We start from the raw sequence: 19234 nt of genomic DNA, 5'->3' as shown, positions 1-19234 counted from the left end.
TGGCAAAGCAAAAGGAGATTGTATATTTGGTTACAGTACAACACTGAGAAAATCAGTGTTCACTGATAGTAAGGCCATGTAGACAGGGTGTGTGTGTGTGTGTGTGTGTGTGTGTGTGTAAGCCATTAGATCCAACCACACTCTCACAATGAGTCCAAATGATAATGCATGAGAGAGAGAGAGAGAGAGAGAGAGAGAGAGAGAGAGAGAGAGAGAGAGAGAGAGAGAACACTTGAGAAAGGGATTCAGGTCTTTTGTGTTGAAAGGAGACTGGTCATAAAAGGTTGTTGATCATTCAGAGAGAAAACAGTAGACATTCCTGCTATTTACACTAACAGCAGTTATCCATTAGCCACCCTTCCTTGTCCTAACATACAATGGTTTATCAATAAAAATTTGTCGATGTTTCTCCAACACCACGAACTTGAGACATAGTGATCATGTACGTCCGGTAACCGATAACATCACATCCAAAACCGTAGCTGTAGACTTAGTAGTAGTAGTAGTAGTAGTAGTAGTAGTAGTAGTATCAATACGAATTATGGTAACAGTCAACCAACATTGACCGACTGGATTGTCAGTAACAGAAAAAGTAAAATCAAAACAACCTCCTTGAAAAACAGTATCTTTGGAGCAGATACCTCCTCGTGATGTTATTGGTTACCAGAGGTTCTGATCACTATGTCTCAAATTCATGGTGTTGGAGGAACATCGACAATTTTTTTTTATTGATAAACCATCATGTGTTAGGACAAGGAAGTCTTATAAACTATTGCTAACTTATTCATTCAGGTGCTATTCTTGCTCCCAGATCAACATACCCCACTGCTCATTCCATATGACCCAGATGAAGGGCCTGTGTGATACATTCACTTGCCTATCATCTCTCACTGCAGGATTGAGCTATATAGCATAGGTGTGGTACCGATAGCTACGATGCCATGGCGTAGGTGCTAAGTTCTTAGGTTGGCACTAAGACACAGACACAGATGACAGCACCCTCTAACCAGCACTGTGCAAACCTACGAGCTCCGCTACAGATTCAGCCTATTTGATTCCGAGGAGACAACCTGGCAACATTGTTTCTACATCATAGGGGGCTAGCAATTACAGACTGTGTTACTTCAGTGATAGTCTGTCCAACTACTAGTAGCTGTTACATTTTGTGAACGAACGGCTTTACACCTACGTGCTCATCTGCATGCAAAGTTAAGTGAAAGAGTTGTAACCTAACTGCAGTACCGAAACATTTTCACCTTTCTCTGCTCCTATTCACTGCCTACATTCAGCCTACCCTTCAGTTTACAGGAGCAGACCCACGTGCTGCCTTCCAGGCGGGATACAAAAGTTGGCGACGAGGATCATTTTTTCTCCTCTTACCTATGATTTTTGCTCAGTACTGCTTTATCTTTTTTGTGGTATCTCCATGTGACTGAGTGACTGTATCTAAGTGTTCCCACCTTTTGCTATAAGATTTTCAATTGTGTAAACCATGGCTTCGCCACAGGAACAAGGTTCGCTGTCCGATCTTTTATGTTTTCAGGCTCAGCAAATGACACAGCTGCTTGCTGCTATAAACGGACTGGTCACACTACAAACTGCAGCTACTTCGGAGCCTCCGGTGCCACCGCCTGCACCGACACTGTCGCCAATGGCGCCACCATTTTGTGCCTTCAATCCTGACATTGAACGCTGGCCAGAATACATTGCCCAGCTCCAGGCACACTTCACAGCATACAACGTACCAGGTACAGAGTGGCTTGCCTTTTTCTTTGCCAATGCAGGTGTTGTGTTATACCGTGTGCTCATAAAATTGTTTCCTACCACCCACCCAGAAACTAAAACTTATGATGAAGTGACTGATGCTTTGAACTCCCACTTCTGTGACAGTGTAAATGTGGTAGTTGCATGCTACAAATTCTTTCATCTCCGGTGTGGCCCTATGCAGTCCAACAAATCTTGGTTAGCAGTGTTTGAGGTACTAACATCTGATTGTGACTAATTGCTCATGTGGGTACTCATATGCGGATATAATGATTAAAGACACTATTGCACAGATGGTGGCGGATCACTGCATCAGCGAGCAAATCCTCAGATTTAAAAACCCGTCCTTGCAGGAAGTAGTAGACTTGCTAGATAGACAAGATACATTAGACATGGCTACTTCCACGCTTGACATGACCCTGGGGGTGTGTACTGTCAGCACGGCACAACATGTGCCCTTTTGCCCAGCCCCAGCAAAGTCAGCCATGCCGCACTGCGCCACTTGCGCGTAAGTAAATAAGTTTCAAGCCTGGTACCCACTGAGAAACTCAAATCCTGTCTGAACTACTTTTGTGCCCACCCACGGGACAGTTGCCCATCCCATCAAGCATAGTGTTATTTTCGTAATAAGAAAGGACATGTGAAATCTGTGTGTAGTAAGAGAAACTTACTCACACCTTGTCTCCCATTCGCGTGACTCACGTGGGCGTCACCGCAATGGCAACTGCCATGATCATGATTCACATCAGCCTACGGATGTTAATGTCATTTATGCAAAGCCTCCTGCTTCACATGCATCAACAGCTCGTTTTGTGGATCACGTTTTGCCAGACACTTCCTCTCACATTCAGTGCAATGCAAGGAAACTTTGTGATGTTGAACATGTGTGGACGTTCATTTCGCATGCAGCTGGACACTGGTGTGTCAGTTTCTTTACTGAACAAATCTAAGTATGAATTGCTTGGTTCACCCCCCTCTTTGTCGTTCATTCCTCACTGACTGCATTTACTGGACAGGAAATCTCAGTGCTCAGTGTGTGTAGTTTGCAAGCCACGTATGGTGCAATGACGTGTACAGTGTCTTTCCATGTGCTCCACTCTACTGATGCTACGAATGTTTTTAGCATGGATGCATTTTAACTTTTTTGGCCTCGCAATTCAGGACAATGTACTTCGCATCAATGCTAGTGGCCATGCAGACAGTGTTGCTGCCCTACGCAATGATTTTGTTGAACTCTTATGATGGCCTTGGTTGTGCCACAAACTTTACAGCGCGTATTTTAGTTCAAGGCAATGCCATGCCTATTTTCTGGCGTTTATGCCCGGTACCGCTCACACTGCGCGATGCCGTAGCTGCTGAACTTACGCATTTGCAAGACAGTGGTGTCATTGAACCTTGTTTATGCTTCATCATGGGCTTCACCTATAATGTGTGTGAAGTAACGAAACAGTTGTCTCCGTATTTGTGCTGACTAAGTGTACAGTAAATCCCCAGACAGTGGTAGCTACTTTTCCCTTACTGTGTCCTGAAGACAGTTTTGAACTACATCTACATCTACATTTATACTCCGCAAGCCACCCAACGGTGTGTGGCAGAGGGCACTTTACGTGCCACTGTCATTACCTCCCTTTCCTGTTCCAGTCATGTATGGTTCGTGGGAAGAATGACTGCCGGAAAGCCTCCGTGCGCACTCGAATCTTTCTTTTCCACAATTGGCTTGCGGGACGCATACTTTCAGATTCCGCTCGATGAACAATCTCAGCACTATTTTGTGATCAACACCCACCTAGGATTGTTCAAGTTTCACCACCTTCAGTTCAATTGTGCTTTGGCTCCTATTTTTCAGTTTTATTTGTAGCAGTTGTGTGCCACTGTCCCTGGTTGTTCCAATTATCTGGATGATATAGTTTTATCATGTTGCACCCCTGACAAACATCTGCAGAATTTGCGTGCCTTATTTTCTGTACTTTTGCAGGCAGGACTAAAGTGTAAAAGAGACAAGTGCAAATTTTTCAAACTGAGATTCAGTGGTGGCCGGTGTGGCCGTGTGGTTCTAGGCGCTTCAGTCTGGAACCGCTACGGTCGCAGGTTTGAATCCTGCCTCGGGCATGGATGTGTGTGATGTCCTTAGGTTAGTTAGGTTTAAGTAGTTCGAAGTTCTAGGGGACTGATGACCACAGATGTTAAGCCCCATAGTGCTCAGAGCCATTTGAACTATTTGAGATTCAGTATTTAGGACATATGATTAATGGACAGGGTACCCACCCCTCGCCATCACATCTCAGAGGGATTAGATACTTGCCAGCACCCAGGAACTTGAAAGAATTTCAGTCTGTGTTGGGCAAAATTACATATATTCAGTTTATACCAAATGCAGCGCAGATTGCAGCACCTTTGCTGCGCCTTCGGTGTAAGAACGTTCCTTTTGTTTGGTCTTCAGAATGTGACACTGATTTCCACAACCTCAAATCTGCTTTGTTGAGTGATCACTGTGATTCCTTTCGATCCCTCCAAACCAGTTGTTTTGGCTGTCAATGCATCTTTGTACAGCAATGGCGCTGGTCTCGCACCGCATTAATTCTGTTGATTGCCTGATCGCTTTTGCATCTAAGTTGCTCAATTCTGCCCAGCAAAACTAGTCTCAAATTGAGAAAGAAGCTTTAGCTATTGTATATGGAGTGACTAAGTTTCATGATTTTTGTATGGTCGAAAGTTCTATTTGGTCACTGACCATAAGCCTTTGACATTGTCATCCCACCCATCATAACCAGTTCCGGCCCATATTGCACAAAAGTTGCAATGTTGGACTTTGTTTTTGCCTACAGCCCAGCATGGCAACGCTGATGCTTTGTCTTGTCTGCCTATCGGTCCTGACAAACTGTTCAATTCTTCTGAATGTCCTGCATGTTTATTTATTTGCAAGATAAGGAATTAGCTGCTGGTTTTCCAGTGGATTTCCTTTCATCGCATTGCTTCCATGACAACTGCCAGTGCTTCTTTGCAGATTCTTTTGCAGTATATTCATACTCAATGGCCTCAATCTGCTACACTGATTCGTGACCCACTTGTTCAATGTTACTTTGCGCAAAGTCACAACTTCTCTTTACACCACGGTGTTATCTTGTTACGAACTGACAATGATCAGTCTCGTGTTGTTGTACCTTGTACGTTGCAATCTGAAGTCCTCCAATTGTAGCATGCTGGTCATTGGGGGTCGGCATTGATAAATTGAGAATTTGCTTGCTAACTGTTGCTCTTGTGCGGAGCATCAATCTGCTCCCTGCCAGCGCTTCTTTGTGTGGCCGACTCCTACTGCACCTTGGCAGTGTGCGTTCATATTGATTTTGCAGGTCCTTTCTAGGACACCCACTGGTTGATAGTCATTGATGCATACAGAAACTTTCTTTTTGTTGTGCCTATGTATTCTGCTACATCTGCCAGTACTATTCAGCCTTTGACGTCTATTTTTTGTATTGAGGACCTTCATGAAGTTATTGTCTCCGACAATGGCCCCCAATTCGTATCCTCCAAGTTTGAAGCATTCTGTGCTGCTAACAGCATTTGGCATCTGACCTCAGCCCCATTCCACCCCCAGTCAAATGGTGAGGCTGAACGTTTTGTGCATACATTTAAGTCGCAGATGAACAAGTTGCACACCACGCACTCTTGCGAGCGCACACTATGGACTTTCCTTGCTTCATATCGCTCCCAGACATGCGGCACCCCCATACTTTATGATGGTGCATCGTTTCAGGGGGAAGGGATGTGGATGCCACAGCGTAGGTGCCAAGTACTTAGGTTGGCACCATGGCACAGACACCGACGACAGCGCCCTCTAGCCGGTGCTGTGCAGATCTACAAGCTCTGCTCCAGCTTCAGCCTATTTGATTCAGAGGAGACGACCTAGCAACATTGTTTCTACTTCATAGGGGGCCAGCAATTACAGACTGTATTACTTCAGTGATAGTTTGTCCAACTACTAGTAGCTGTTAGATTTTATGGATGAACGGCTTCGCACCTAAGTGCTCATCTGTATGCAAAATTAAGTAAAAGAGTTATAACTTAATTGCAGTACCGAAGCATTTTCACCTTTTCCTGCTCCTACTCACTTCCTACATTCGGCCTACCCTTCAGTTTACAGGAGCAGACAAGTGCTGCCTATACAAAAATAGGGACACACTTGAAAGCAGCCATTTCATTTACTAGCTATGATGCAACCAAGATGATTAACCTGTTACCTATCTGGACATATTACCAAACTTACACTGTTATTATCTACCAGCTTTACCTATTGCTTGCTGAAAATGCCAACTATCTGAAGTATTGAAAATCTTCAAGTTTTTTTTCTTTTTGATGTTCTCCTCCAACTTCTTAGATGAACTTTTCGACTAACAATAATGATCTATAAAAAATTGTGATCCACTAATTGCAAAACAAACATGAGAAAATAAATTTATAAACATTTTGTTCAAGTGACCACGGTGGGTCCAGCTTATACTCTTCTTAAATGCAACACTTCACTTCAGGTATTATATAAAATACATCAGATATAACATCCATATTTACTTACATTGCTAACAATATTTACTTTCTGTAAATCTGTAGCAGAAAGAGAATCTTCATCCTCCACATTGCTATGCTCTGTTATAGGTGAGCTGCCGAGTTCCTTTACCTTTGAGTCTTCAGTTGTTTCATGAGCATTGTTCATTACAGCTGCTCTTAAACTGTTACCAGGCTCATTTTGTGGATTAAAAATTGTAGATGAAGCTGCCACTACATAAAAAGGAATGTCATTATAATTTGTGCATTAACTGATTTCACTTATTTGGTGGATTACATTTACACAGATTACATGTATATGTCTCAGTAAAAATCTTGCACACTGAGTACAACAGTACAACAGGGAACTGAAAACAACAGTGTGGTCATTAGGGATGGAGCACAACCCTAAAATGGGGAAGGATTGGAAGAAAATACAGCCATTTCATAAAATACATACCATCATTTGGTGCAAGTGATTTAGGGAAACTGGAATTTTTTTTTTAATTGGACAGGGATATGAAACAAGGAAAAGCTAGATTGCTAATCACCACAGAGGTGGTGTTGAGCAGCCCATTGAAAAAAGACTTACATATTGTTAACAGTCAGGTAAAGTACCCTATATATAATAAGGGGGAAAAGACACTCATACCACACGTGTGAAACATAGAAAAACATAACAGAAAACAGTATTCACACTAGCTTTTCAGCTAATGCTCCTTTTCTAGTAAAGAGATCCACACAACCAAAGCCACCCAAATGTTCATCACCTGATGAGTTAGGGTGTGTGTGGTTGTGTGCAAATGGATGTAATTTTGTTACAGAAAGTGACAGAACTCAAAAGGCTAGTGTGAATACTGTTTTCTGTTGTGTTTCTCCGTGCCTCACACATCAGTTTGTTATAGGAAAGTGATTGCCTTTCCCTTATTTTTAGTAATATTCCACCCATGAATTTCCATTATTGTTGGACAAACTACTCTTTCAGACTTTGCCTAGAAATTAACTAGTATGAGGAACTATGTATCAGTGGATGTATGATCCAGTCTGTAGCAGTTTCAGCAAGGTATATAACAATGAATGAAATCTAACACTGAGTACTGAGATCATTAACACTTTATTTGTAAAGAAAACCAAGTTACAACTAGAAAGCATTTTCAGTACATTAAATGACATGTAAGAAGCAACAAAGTAAACATAAAATTTATACCTCATTTTCAGTGTTTCATTTTTATTGCATAAAAATTCATTTTTCTCAGAACATTATACACTGCTGGAATTCATGGGCTGAATGGAGAATGTAAAAGTTATAGTACAATGGAAGACAAAACTACATCAGCGTGATACTCTAAAACAGCATCTACAATGATACTCTGCAAATGACATTCAAGAGCCTGGCAGACGGTTCATCGAACCACCTTCACAATAATTCCCTATTATTCCAATCTCTTACAGTGTACAGAAAAAACCAACACCTATATCTTTCCGTGCAAGCTGTTATTTCCCTTATTTTATTGTGATGATCATTTCCCACTGTGTAGGTTGGCTTCAACAAAATATTTTTGCATTCAAAGGAGGAAATTTGTGATTGAAATTTCATGAGAAGATTCTGCTGCAACAAAAAAACCTTTATTTTAATAATGTCCTGCCCAAATCCTGTATCATTTCAGTGACACACTCTCCCCTGTTTCACAATAGTAAAAAACGTTGTGTCCTCCTTTGAACTTTCTCCATGAACTCCGTCAATCCTATCTGGTATGGATCCCACACCATGCAGCAGTATTCTAAGAAGACGGACAAGCATAATACAGGCAATCTCTTTAGTAGATTTGTTGCATTTTCCAAGTGTCCTGCCAATAAAATGCAGTCTTTGGTTAGCCTTCCCCACAACATTTTCTGTGTGTTCCTTCCACTTTAAGTTGTTCATAATTGTAATTCCTAGGTATTTAGTTGAATTTAAGGCCTTTAGATTTGACTGATTTATCATGTAACTGAAGTTCAACGGATTCCTTTTAGCACTACTGTGTATGACCTCATACTTTCTGTTATTTAGGGTCAATTGCCAATTTTTGCACCATACAGATATCTTTGGTAAATCTGTTTTGCAATTTGTTTTGATCTTCTGATGACTACTACTCAAAAAATGACAGCATCATCTGCAAGATGGCTGTGGTGTCACCGCCAGACACCACACTTGCTAGGTGGTAGTTTAAATCGGCCGCGGTCCATTTAGTACATGTCGGACCCGCGTGTTGCCACTGTGTGATCGCAGACCGAGCGCCACCACAAGGCAGGTCTCGAGATACGGGATAGCACTCGCCCCAGTTGTACGGACAACATTGCTAGCGACTACATGGGCGAAGCATCGCTCATTAGCCGAGCAGATAGATAGAATAGCCTTCAGCTAAGTCAATGGCTACGACCTAGCAAGGCGCCATTAACCATTTTAAGATAGAGTCTCACTTGTATCATCAAGGAATGCTGTACACAAATTATGGATTAAAAGTTAAGTATTATAGCAGCTACATACTTTTCTTGCTACCATTCATTACGTATCCTGTTTCAGACCTCTATCTAGCCTACGTGAGATATACGCGTGCCTTTTGGCTACTTCAGTGTGGCGTAGCTGTCTTGTTACGCCAGAACAGTTGGCGACGAGTCAACGGAAATGGTCTTGTTCTTTCTAATTGCTCACATTTACTTGTGTCATGGCTTCGCCAGATGTACTGTCCGAATTTTATCGCTTGCAGAATCAGCAGATGCAGGCATTATTGGATGCCCTGGGACAGCTCGTCCAGGGTCAACGTGCACTGCAACACGATGCGGCAGCCGCCGCTTCACCGCTACCGCCGCCACAACATGCAGTTGCACTGCCGTTTCGCAATTTTGATGCGGCGCAAGAATCTTGGACCGAGTGGTCACGCCAGTTTGGATTTCATCTCGCTGCCTACAGAATTCAAGGTAACGAGTGGCAGCCTCATTTATTGTCGTGTGTAGGGGTGCAAACGTACTGTGTGATAGTGAAATTATTTCCCCGAAGCGACGTAGCAACTCTGTCCTACGAAGAAATTTTGTCGGCATTGGACGCCTATTTCAAAGAAACAGTTAATGTAGTTGCAAAAATGTATACTTTCTTTCGTACAAAACGTACGGCCAATCAAACTAATAGGGAGTGAGTTGCAACATTGCAAGGCCTTACAAGGGATTGTGCTTTTGAGTGTGAATGTGGACGCCCTTATTCAGATACAATGGTACGTGATGCAATAGCACAGAACGTTTCTGATGTTCGCCTACGGGAGCAAATTTTGAAACTAGTTAATCCCTCCCTTCAGCAAGTGATAGACATATTGGATAGACAGGACACGCTTGACTTTGCTCAGGAATCATTTGCAACTTCGCCAGCCGTGCGTAACATTAACCGGCCCGCCGGGCGCGCTGCACGGCCCAGTAAACTGCCCTCGCGCACGTCCCCGCAGCTGCCGCCATGCTCTAAACCAAGTGTGCCGCGCCAGCACACAAATGCAGTGAAATCATGCCCGCGGTGTGCAACTAGACATTTGCGTGAAAATTGCCCGTCACGCCAAGCTATTTGCTTTTTCTGTAATAAGAAAGGACATGTTCAAAGTGTTTGCCAGAAAAAGCTCAGATCAGACAATCACAATCATTCCAGTCCCTTTGCTTCGCGCCGGAATCGAACCAAGGACACTCAGGCTCATGGACCTTCGCCCATGGACATTCATGTAGTTAATTCCACTTCGTACAGTGTCACTGTCTCTAACAGTGACTATGTTCGTCCCACAAAAAGTGTGCGTCGATGTCGCCGGAAATCACGTCAATTAGCAAGTGATGCTGTACCTGTATCAGTTCAAATTGCACGGAACAGTCGCTCTTGTCAGCAGGACAATAAACTTTTTGTAGATTTGGACTTTAATGGCAAGGTCATACCATTCCAGCTTGATACCGGAGCTGCAGTTTCATTGCTCAATCGTGACACGTACACACAACTGGGCACACCTCTGTTGCATGCCGCAACTGTTAAGCTCACTACATATTCAGGACAGCAGATCCCTGTGTTAGGACAGTGCACTCTTCTTGCAACATACAAGGGACAAACAAAACTTGTGTCATTTTACGTTCTTCGTTCTTCTACTGCAGTGAACTTGTTTGGTTTAGATTTATTTCAATTGTTTAACATGTCTATAGTAAATCAGGTACTATCAGTGAATCAGACTGTGCCTTCAGACAGTGTTTCTCGTCTGTGTGAAGAATTTGCAGACATTTTTGCACCGGGCCTTGGTTGCGCTAAGAACTATGAAGCACATTTGGAACTGAAAGTAAACGCGCAACCGAAATTTTTCCGAGCGCGCAATGTTCCCCACGCATTGCGTGATGAGGTCGCAAGAACATTAAACGATTTAGAATCACAAGGTGTAATTGAACATGTGCAAGCTTCTCTCTGGGCCTCACCCTTAGTAATTTCGCCAAAACCTTCCGGAAAACTGAGACTGTGTGGACTTCAAGGCAACAGTGAATCCACAACTCGTGATTGCAACTTTTCCCTTACCCCGCCCAGAAGATAATTTTGATAAACTGTGCCCGGATAAATACTTTTCGAAGTTGGACCTAGCAGATGCGAACTTGCAAATCCCAGTGGACGCCGAATCCCAGCGCGTCTTGGTGGTTAACACGCATCTTGGTTTGTACCGATTCAAAAGACTGCCATTCGGGTGTGCATCCGCCCCTGCATTGTTTCAGCAATATTTACAAACTGTTTGTGCGTCGGTCCCTACTGCTGCGAACTATCTGGACGATATTGTGATCTCCGGAAAGACAGCAGACGAGCATTTAGCACACCTACGAACATTATTTCAGGTATTGCGACAAAATGGTCTTCGCTTGCGGAAGGACAAATGTGTGTTTTTTGCTCGTGACTTACCATATCTGGGACATGTCATCAGTGCCCAAGGCATACATCCGAGTCCAGAGCACCTCCGTGCCATACAAGATTTGCCTTCGCCACAGAATATGAAGCAGCTACAGAGTGTGTTGGGTAAAATTAACTATTATCATCGCTTTCTCCGCAATGCCTCTTCCATTTCAGCTCCGCTTCATAGCTTACGCCGTAAGGGTGTTCCGTTCGTCTGGACGACGGAATGCGAACGCGCCTTTCGCCAGTTGAAATCGGCGTTGCTTTCAAATACTTGCCTTACGCCATTCGATCCCCAGAAACCCCTTTTGTTGATGGTAGATGCTTCGGATTTCGGGATCGGTGCAGTGCTTGCGCACAAAGTTGGCTCGCATGATCGCCCTATTGACTTTGCGTCCAAATTGCTCTCGTCTGCGCAAAGAAATTACTCGCAGATAGAGAAAGAAGCTTTGGCTCTCGTGTTTGGTGTTACTAAGTTTCATGATTTCTTGTATGGTCGTCACTTTACCATCATCACAGACCACAAACCTTTGACATCGCTTTTTCATCCGAACAAGCCTGTACCTCCGCGTACAGCGCAGAAATTCATTCGCTGGTCTATTTTCCTCTCGCAGTACCGCTACGATATCTTGTACCGGTCCACTGCTAAGCACGGAAACGCCGATGCATTGTCCCGTTTGCCTGTTGCTGAGGATAGAGCATTTGATTCTTCTGAACTTGCTTCCATGTTCATTGATTCGGAAACCGATGAAGTGGTCGAATCGTTTCCGATTGATTTTCGTCGTGTAGCTACAGCCACAGCTGCTGACCCTGTCCTTGCTACAGTTTTGCGTTTTGTTGCTACGCAATGGCCCTTGTCAAAGTCACGGATCGAGGATCCGTTGGTTTGCCGATTTTTTGCTCACAAGGAGAGACTTTTTGTTCGACGTGGTGTTTTGTTGTTGCGTTCTGATAATTATCAGTCCAGAGTCGTGGTCCCACGTTCGTTACAGTCCTCTGTTTTACGGCTTCTTCACCAAGGACATTGGGATATAGTGCGAACGAAACAACTTGCTCGTCAGCACTGTACTTGGTTCGGAATCGATGCTGCGATTACGAATGTGTGTTCTTCTTGCATGGCGTGTGCTGAACAACAATCCGCACCACCGCGGAAAGTCTTTGCATGGCCAAAAGCCACTTCCCCTTGGCAACGCTTGCACATCGATTTTGCTGGTCCATTCTGGAATGCTCGATGGTTGGTTCTGGTAGATGCCTTCAGTAATTTTCCTTTTGTTGTCCGGATGTCTTCCATGACGTCATCTGCCACTATCCAAGCGTTGTCTGCTATCTTTTGCATTGAAGGTCTTCCACAGACTATTGTTTCCGACAATGGCCCACAATTCATGTCCGCAGAATTTCAGTCATTCTGCCAGGCCAATGGTATTCAACATCTGACATCCGCGCCGTTTTTGCCTCAGTCAAACGGTGCCGCTGAACGATTGGTCCGGACTTTCAAGTCACGGATGTTAAAGTTGAAAGAGTCGCATTCTCGGGAGGACGCGTTGTTGCTCTTTTTGTCATCGTATCGCTCTCAGCCCCGAGATGGTCGCTCGCCGGCTGAGTTGCTCCACGGTCGTCCTCATCGAACCTTGATGTCTTTGCTGCATCTGCCGCATCAGGTTCCTGTGCAGCGGCAGACTTCTGCTTTTGCTCCAGGCGACGTTGTATTCTATCGCAACTATCGAGGTTCACGGCATTGGCTCGCAGGGCGCATTCTTCGCTGCCTCGGCCGCGCGATGTATTTGGTTTTGGGGGCCTCTGGTGAGGTGCGTTGGCATCTCAATCAGCTGCGCCTCTGTCATCGCACGGGTTCTGCCGCTCCCCGTCTGCTTTCAGCGACGGTGCCGTCCAGTCAGCGCCCTGGGGACCCATCTACTGGCTCGCCTCATCCCCAGGTGTTACCGACGATGCCTTCCATTTTGCCCCAAGGCGACGCGCCGCCGCAGCCGCCGCCGCTGCCGCCTGTTCTCCCGCAGGCGCCGCCCGCATTCGACGCTTCGCTGCAGCCGCCAAGCGCCTCCCTGGGTCACGCGCCGCCGATCGCTTCCCATGACCAGCCGTCCACCACCATGGAACTCTTGCCCGCTCCGGACCACATGACGTCATCGCGCGTCGGGTACCCCGACGCAATGGAGGTCGACCCTTCGGCCCCTCCTGTCTTTACGGGCGCATACACCGCATGTTGACGTGCACCCTGGACTAGGTTTTCAGGCGTTTCCTAGCTCCCCTCGGACCGAATGGCCGGGTGCGGGTGGCACAGCCTTGCCTGTTGTTAGGCTCCCCACCTCATCGCATACGTCAACATGGGGTCCTCCCCACAGCGGGCGGAAGCCTTATAACATGACCGTTCACCGATTTGCGGGGGAAGAATGTGGTGTCACCGCCAGACACCACACTTGCTAGGTGGTAGTTTAAATCGGCCGCGGTCCATTTAGTACATGTCGGACCCGCGTGTCGCCACTGTGTGATCGTAGACCGAGCACCACCACAAGGCAGGTCTCGAGATACGGGATAGCACTCGCCCCAGTTGTACGGACGACATTGCTAGCGACTACATGGACGAAGCATCGCTCATTAGCTGAGCAGATAGATAGAATAGCCTTCAGCTAAGTCAATGGCTACGACCTAGCAAGGTGCCATTAACCATTTTAAGATAGAGTCTCACTTGTATCATCAAGGAATGCTGTACACAAATTATGGATTAAAAGTTAAGTATTATAGCAGCGATGTACTTTTCTTGCTACCATTCCTTACGTATCCTGTTTCAGACCTCTATCTAGCCTACGTGAGATATACGCGTGCCTTTTGGCTACTTCAGTGTGGCGTAGCTGTCTTGTTACGCCACAACAATGGCTGCTCAGATTGTCTCCTGAAACTTTTATATAGACGAGGAACAGCTAAGGGCCTACAACACTACCTTGGAGAATGCCAGAAATCACATCTCTTTTATACAATGACTTTCCATCAATTACTAGAACTGTGACCTCCCTGACAGGAAATCACAAATCCAGTCACGTAACTGAGATGTAAGTACACAATTTCAGTACAAGATGCTCATGTGGTACAGTGTCAAAAGCCTTGTGGAAATGCAGAAATATGGAATCAATTTGAAATCCCTTGTCAATACCACTCAACACTTCATGGGAATGAAGAGCTAATTGTGTTTCACAAGAATTATGTTTTCTAAATCTGTGTTGACTGTGTGTCAACAGACTATTCTCTTCAAGGTAATACATAATGTTTGAACACAAAATATGTTCCAAACTCCTGCTGCATATTGACAATGATATGGGCCTTAATTTAGTGGCTTACTCCTACAACTTTTCTTGAATATTGATATGACCTGTGCAACTTTCCAGTATTTGGGTGTGGATCATTCATTGAGTGGAGGCCTGCATGAGGCTGTTAAGTATGGAGCTATTTTAACAGCATAATATGAAAGGAACCTGACTGGCGTACAGTCTGGACAGGAAAACTTGCTTTTGTTAAGTGATGTAAGTTGCTTCACTACTCCAAGGACATCTACTTTGACATTACTGATGTTGGCAAATGTTTCCGATTCAAATTCTGGAATATTTATTTCACCTTCTTTGGCGAAGAAATTTTGCAAGGCTGTGTTTAGTAACTCTGCATTGGCAGCACTGTCATCAGTTTTATTTCCATTGCTGTGACTTAGAGAAGGCTTTCATTGTTTCTTGCCACTAGCATACTTCACATCCAGCCAGAATCACTTTGGATTTTCTACCAGGTTTCATTGTGGAAGCTATTATCAGCATCTTGCATTTAAGTCCATGCTAAATATTGAGCTTTGGTAAAAGATCACCAATCTTTGAGATTTTGTGTCAGTTTAAATTTGGTCTGTCTTTTTGTTGTTTCTGCAACAGTGTTCTGACCCGTTTTGTGTATCTTGGAGGACCAGCTCCATTATTTGTTAATTTATCTGGTATAAATCAATTGCTGCTTATACTATTTCTCTGAATTCAAGCCACATCCATCTGGTCTACACTTACATTGTTAATTTGGAAGAATTGGAGATTTTCTCAGAAAGATGTCATGTGAATATTTATCTGCTTTTTTGAATAGGTATATTTTTCCCCCCCCATGAACCATGGACCTTGCCGTTGGTGGGGAGGCTTGCGTGCCTCAGCGATACAGATAGCCGTACCGTAGGTGCAACCACAACGGAGGGGTATCTGTTGAGAGGCCAGACAAACGTGTGGTTCCTGAAGAGGGGCAGCAGCCTTTTCAGTAGTTGCAAGGGCAACAGTCTGGATGATTGACTGATCTGGCCTTGTAACAATAACCAAAACGGCCTTGCTGTGCTGGTACTGCGAACGGCTGAAAGCAAGGGGAAACTACAGCCGTAATTTTTCCCGAGGACATGCAGCTTTACTGTATGATTACATGATGATGGCGTCCTCTTGGGTAAAATATTCCGGAGGTAAAATAGTCCCCCATTCGGATCTCCGGGTGGGGACTACTCAAGAGGATGTCGTTATCAGGAGAAAGAAAACTGGCGTTCTACGGATCGGAGCGTGGAATGTCAGATCCCTTAATCGGGCAGGTAGGTTAGAAAATTTAAAAAGGGAAATGGATAGGTTGAAGTTGGATATAGTGGGAATTAGTGAAGTTCGGTGGCAGGAGGAACAAGACTTCTGGTCAGGTGACTACAGGGTTATAAACACAAAATCAAATAGGGGTAATGCAGGAGTAGGTTTAATAATGAATAGGAAAATAGGAATGCGGGTAAGCTACTACAAACAGCATAGTGAACGCATTATTGTGGCCAAGATAGATACGAAGCCCACGCCTACTACAGTAGTACAAGTTTATATGCCAACTAGCTCTGCAGATGATGAAGAAATTGAAGAAATTGAAGAAATGTATGATGAAATAAAAGAAATTATTCAGATTGTGAAGGGAGACGAAAATTTAATAGTCATGGGTGACTGGAATTCGAGTGTAGGAAAAGGGAGAGAAGGAAACATAGTAGGTGAATATGGATTGGGGGACAGAAATGAAAGAGGAAGCCGCCTGGTAGAATTTTGCACAGAGCACAACATAATCATAACTAACACTTGGTTTAAGAATCATGAAAGAAGGTTGTATACATGGAAGAACCCTGGAGATACTAAAAGGTATCAGATAGATTATATAATGGTAAGACAGAGATTTAGGAACCAGGTTTTAAATTGTAAGACATTTCCAGGAGCAGATGTGGACTCTGACCACAATCTATTGGTTATGACCTGTAGATTAAAACTGAAGAAACTGCAAAAAGGTGGGAATTTAAGGAGATGGGACCTGGATAAACTAAAAGAACCAGAGGTTGTACAGAGATTCAGGGAGAGCATAAGGGAGCAATGGACAGGAATGGGGGAAATAAATACAGTAGAAGAAGAATGGGTAGCTTTGAGGGATGAAGTAGTGAAGGCAGCAGAGGATGAAGTAGGTAAAAAGACGAGGGCTAGTAGAAATCCTTGGGTAACAGAAGAAATATTGAATTTAATTGATGAAAGGAGAAAATATAAAAATGCAGTAAGTGAAACAGGCAAAAAGGAATACAAACGTCTCAAAAATGAGATCGACAGGAAGTGCAAAATGGCTAAGCAGGGATGGCTAGAGGACAAATGTAAGGATGTAGAGGCCTATCTCACTAGGGGTAAGATAGATACTGCCTACAGGAAAATTAAAGAGACCTTTGGAGATAAGAGAACGACTTGTATGAATATCAAGAGCTCAGATGGAAACCCAGTTCTAAGCAAAGAAGGGAAAGCAGAAAGGTGGAAGGAGTATATAGAGGGTCTATACAAGGACGATGTACTTGAGGACAATATTATGGAAATGGAAGAGGATGTAGATGAAGATGAAATGGGAGATATGATACTGCGTGAAGAGTTTGACAGAGCACTGAAAGACCTGAATCGAAACAAGGCCCCCGGAGTAGACAATATTCCATTGGAACTACTGACGGCCGTGGGAGAGCCAGTCCTGACAAAACTCTACCATCTGGTGAGCAAGATGTATGAAACAGGCGAAATACCCTCAGACTTCAAGAAGAATATAATAATTCCAATCCCAAAGAAAGCAGGTGTTGACAGATGTGAAAATTACCGAACTATCAGCTTAATAAGTCACAGCTGCAAAATACTAACACGAATTCTTTACAGACGAATGGAAAAACTAGTAGGAGCCACCCTCGGGGAAGATCAGTTTGGATTCCGTAGAAACACTGGAACACGTGAGGCAATACTGACCTTACGACTTATCTTAGAAGAAAGATTAAGGAAAGGCAAACCCACATTTCTAGCATTTGTAGACTTAGAGAAAGCTTTTGACAATGTTGACTGGAATACTCTCTTTCAAATTCTAAAGGTGGCAGGGGTAAAATACAGGGAGCGAAAGGCTATTTACAATTTGTACAGAAACCAGATGGCAGTTATGAGAGTCGAGGGACATGAAAGGGAAGCAGTGGTTGGGAAGGGAGTGAGACAGGCTTGTAGCCTCTCCCCGATGTTGTTCAATCTGTATATTGAGCAAGCAGTAAAGGAAACAAAAGAAAAATTCGGAGTAGGTATTAAAATTCATGGAGAAGAAATAAAAACTTTGAGGTTCGCCGATGACATTGTAATTCTGTCAGAGACAGCAAAGGACTTTGAAGAGCAGTTGAATGGAATGGACAGTGTCTTGAAAGGAGGATATAAGATGAACATCAACAAAAGCAAAACTAGGATAATGGAATGTAGTCTAATTAAGTCGGGTGATGCTGAGGGAATTAGATTAGGAAATGAGGCACTTAAAGTAGTAAAGGAGTTTTGCTATTTGGGTAGCAAAATAACTGATGATGGTCGAAGTAGAGAGGATATAAAATGTAGGCTGGCAATGGCAAGGAAAGCGTTTCTGAAGAAGAGAAATTTGTTAACATCCAGTATTGATTTAAGTGTCAGGAAGTCATTTCTGAAAGTATTCGTATGGAGTGTAGCCATGTATGGAAGTGAAACATGGACGGTAAATAGTTTGGACAAGAAGAGAATAGAAGCTTTTGAAATGTGGTGCTACAGAAGAATGCTGAAGATTAGATGGGTAGATCACATAACTAATGAGGAAGTATTGAATAGGATTGGGGAGAAGAGAAGTTTGTGGCACAACTTGACCAGAAGAAGGGATCGGTTGGTAGGACATGTTCTGAGGCATCAAGGGATCACCAATTTAGTATTGGAGGGCAGCGTGGAGGGTAAAAATCGTAGAGGGAGACCAAGAGATGAATACACTAAGCAGATTCAGAAGGATGTAGGTTGCAGTAGGTACTGGGAGATGAAGAAGCTTGCACAGGATAGAGTAGCATGGAGAGCTGCATCAAACCAGTCTCAGGACTGAAGACCACAACAACAACAACAACAACAACATATTTTTCCTTCATTTTTGTAGGATTTTGGGGGTTACAATATTCAATCTTGCTATAACAACCCTGTGTTCATTAATCCCTGTATTCATTTTGGTGCTCATTATTAGTTCAGGATTATTTGTTGCTAAGTGGTCAAGTGTGTTTTCAGAACCATTTACTGTTAGCATGAGCTCATGAACTAACTGCTCAAAATAACTTTCAGAGAATGCATTTAGCCTAATTTTGTATGATGATGTGTGTGTACCTCTGGAATTAAATATGTATTTTCACCAACATATTGAGGGAAATTAAAGTCACCACCAACTGTAATTGTATGTCGGGTTTTGTGTGAAATCATTCAAGTTTTCTTTGAACCTTTCAGCAACTGTATCATCTGAATTGGGAGGTCAGTAGAAGGATTGAATTATAATTTTATTCCTGTTACCAAGAATGCCCACTGCCCATACTAACTCACAGAAACTATATACTTCAGTTTTGTGACAATATAAACTACCACTGACAACAACAAGCATGCCACTGCCAACTGTGTTTAGCCTTACTTTTCAGAACACTGCCAGATTTTT

The 19234-nt window shown here is 43.6% G+C and overlaps 1 protein-coding gene across 1 annotated transcript in view; it reads right to left on the bottom strand.

The window, feature by feature from the left end:
- Positions 1-19234, bottom strand: part of LOC126458290 (uncharacterized) — a 148663-nt gene that overhangs the window by 9433 nt on the left and 119996 nt on the right. The window contains exon 10 of the mRNA XM_050095261.1: positions 6335-6537. Within this exon, the coding sequence (XP_049951218.1) occupies positions 6335-6537 (203 nt within the window). The remainder of the gene's footprint in view (positions 1-6334; positions 6538-19234) is intronic.

This window comes from Schistocerca serialis, chromosome 1 (genome assembly GCF_023864345.2).
Source record: "Schistocerca serialis cubense isolate TAMUIC-IGC-003099 chromosome 1, iqSchSeri2.2, whole genome shotgun sequence".
In the NCBI taxonomy this organism is placed as follows: domain Eukaryota; kingdom Metazoa; phylum Arthropoda; class Insecta; order Orthoptera; family Acrididae; genus Schistocerca; species Schistocerca serialis.
This window is presented reverse-complemented; position numbering and strand designations above follow the sequence as displayed.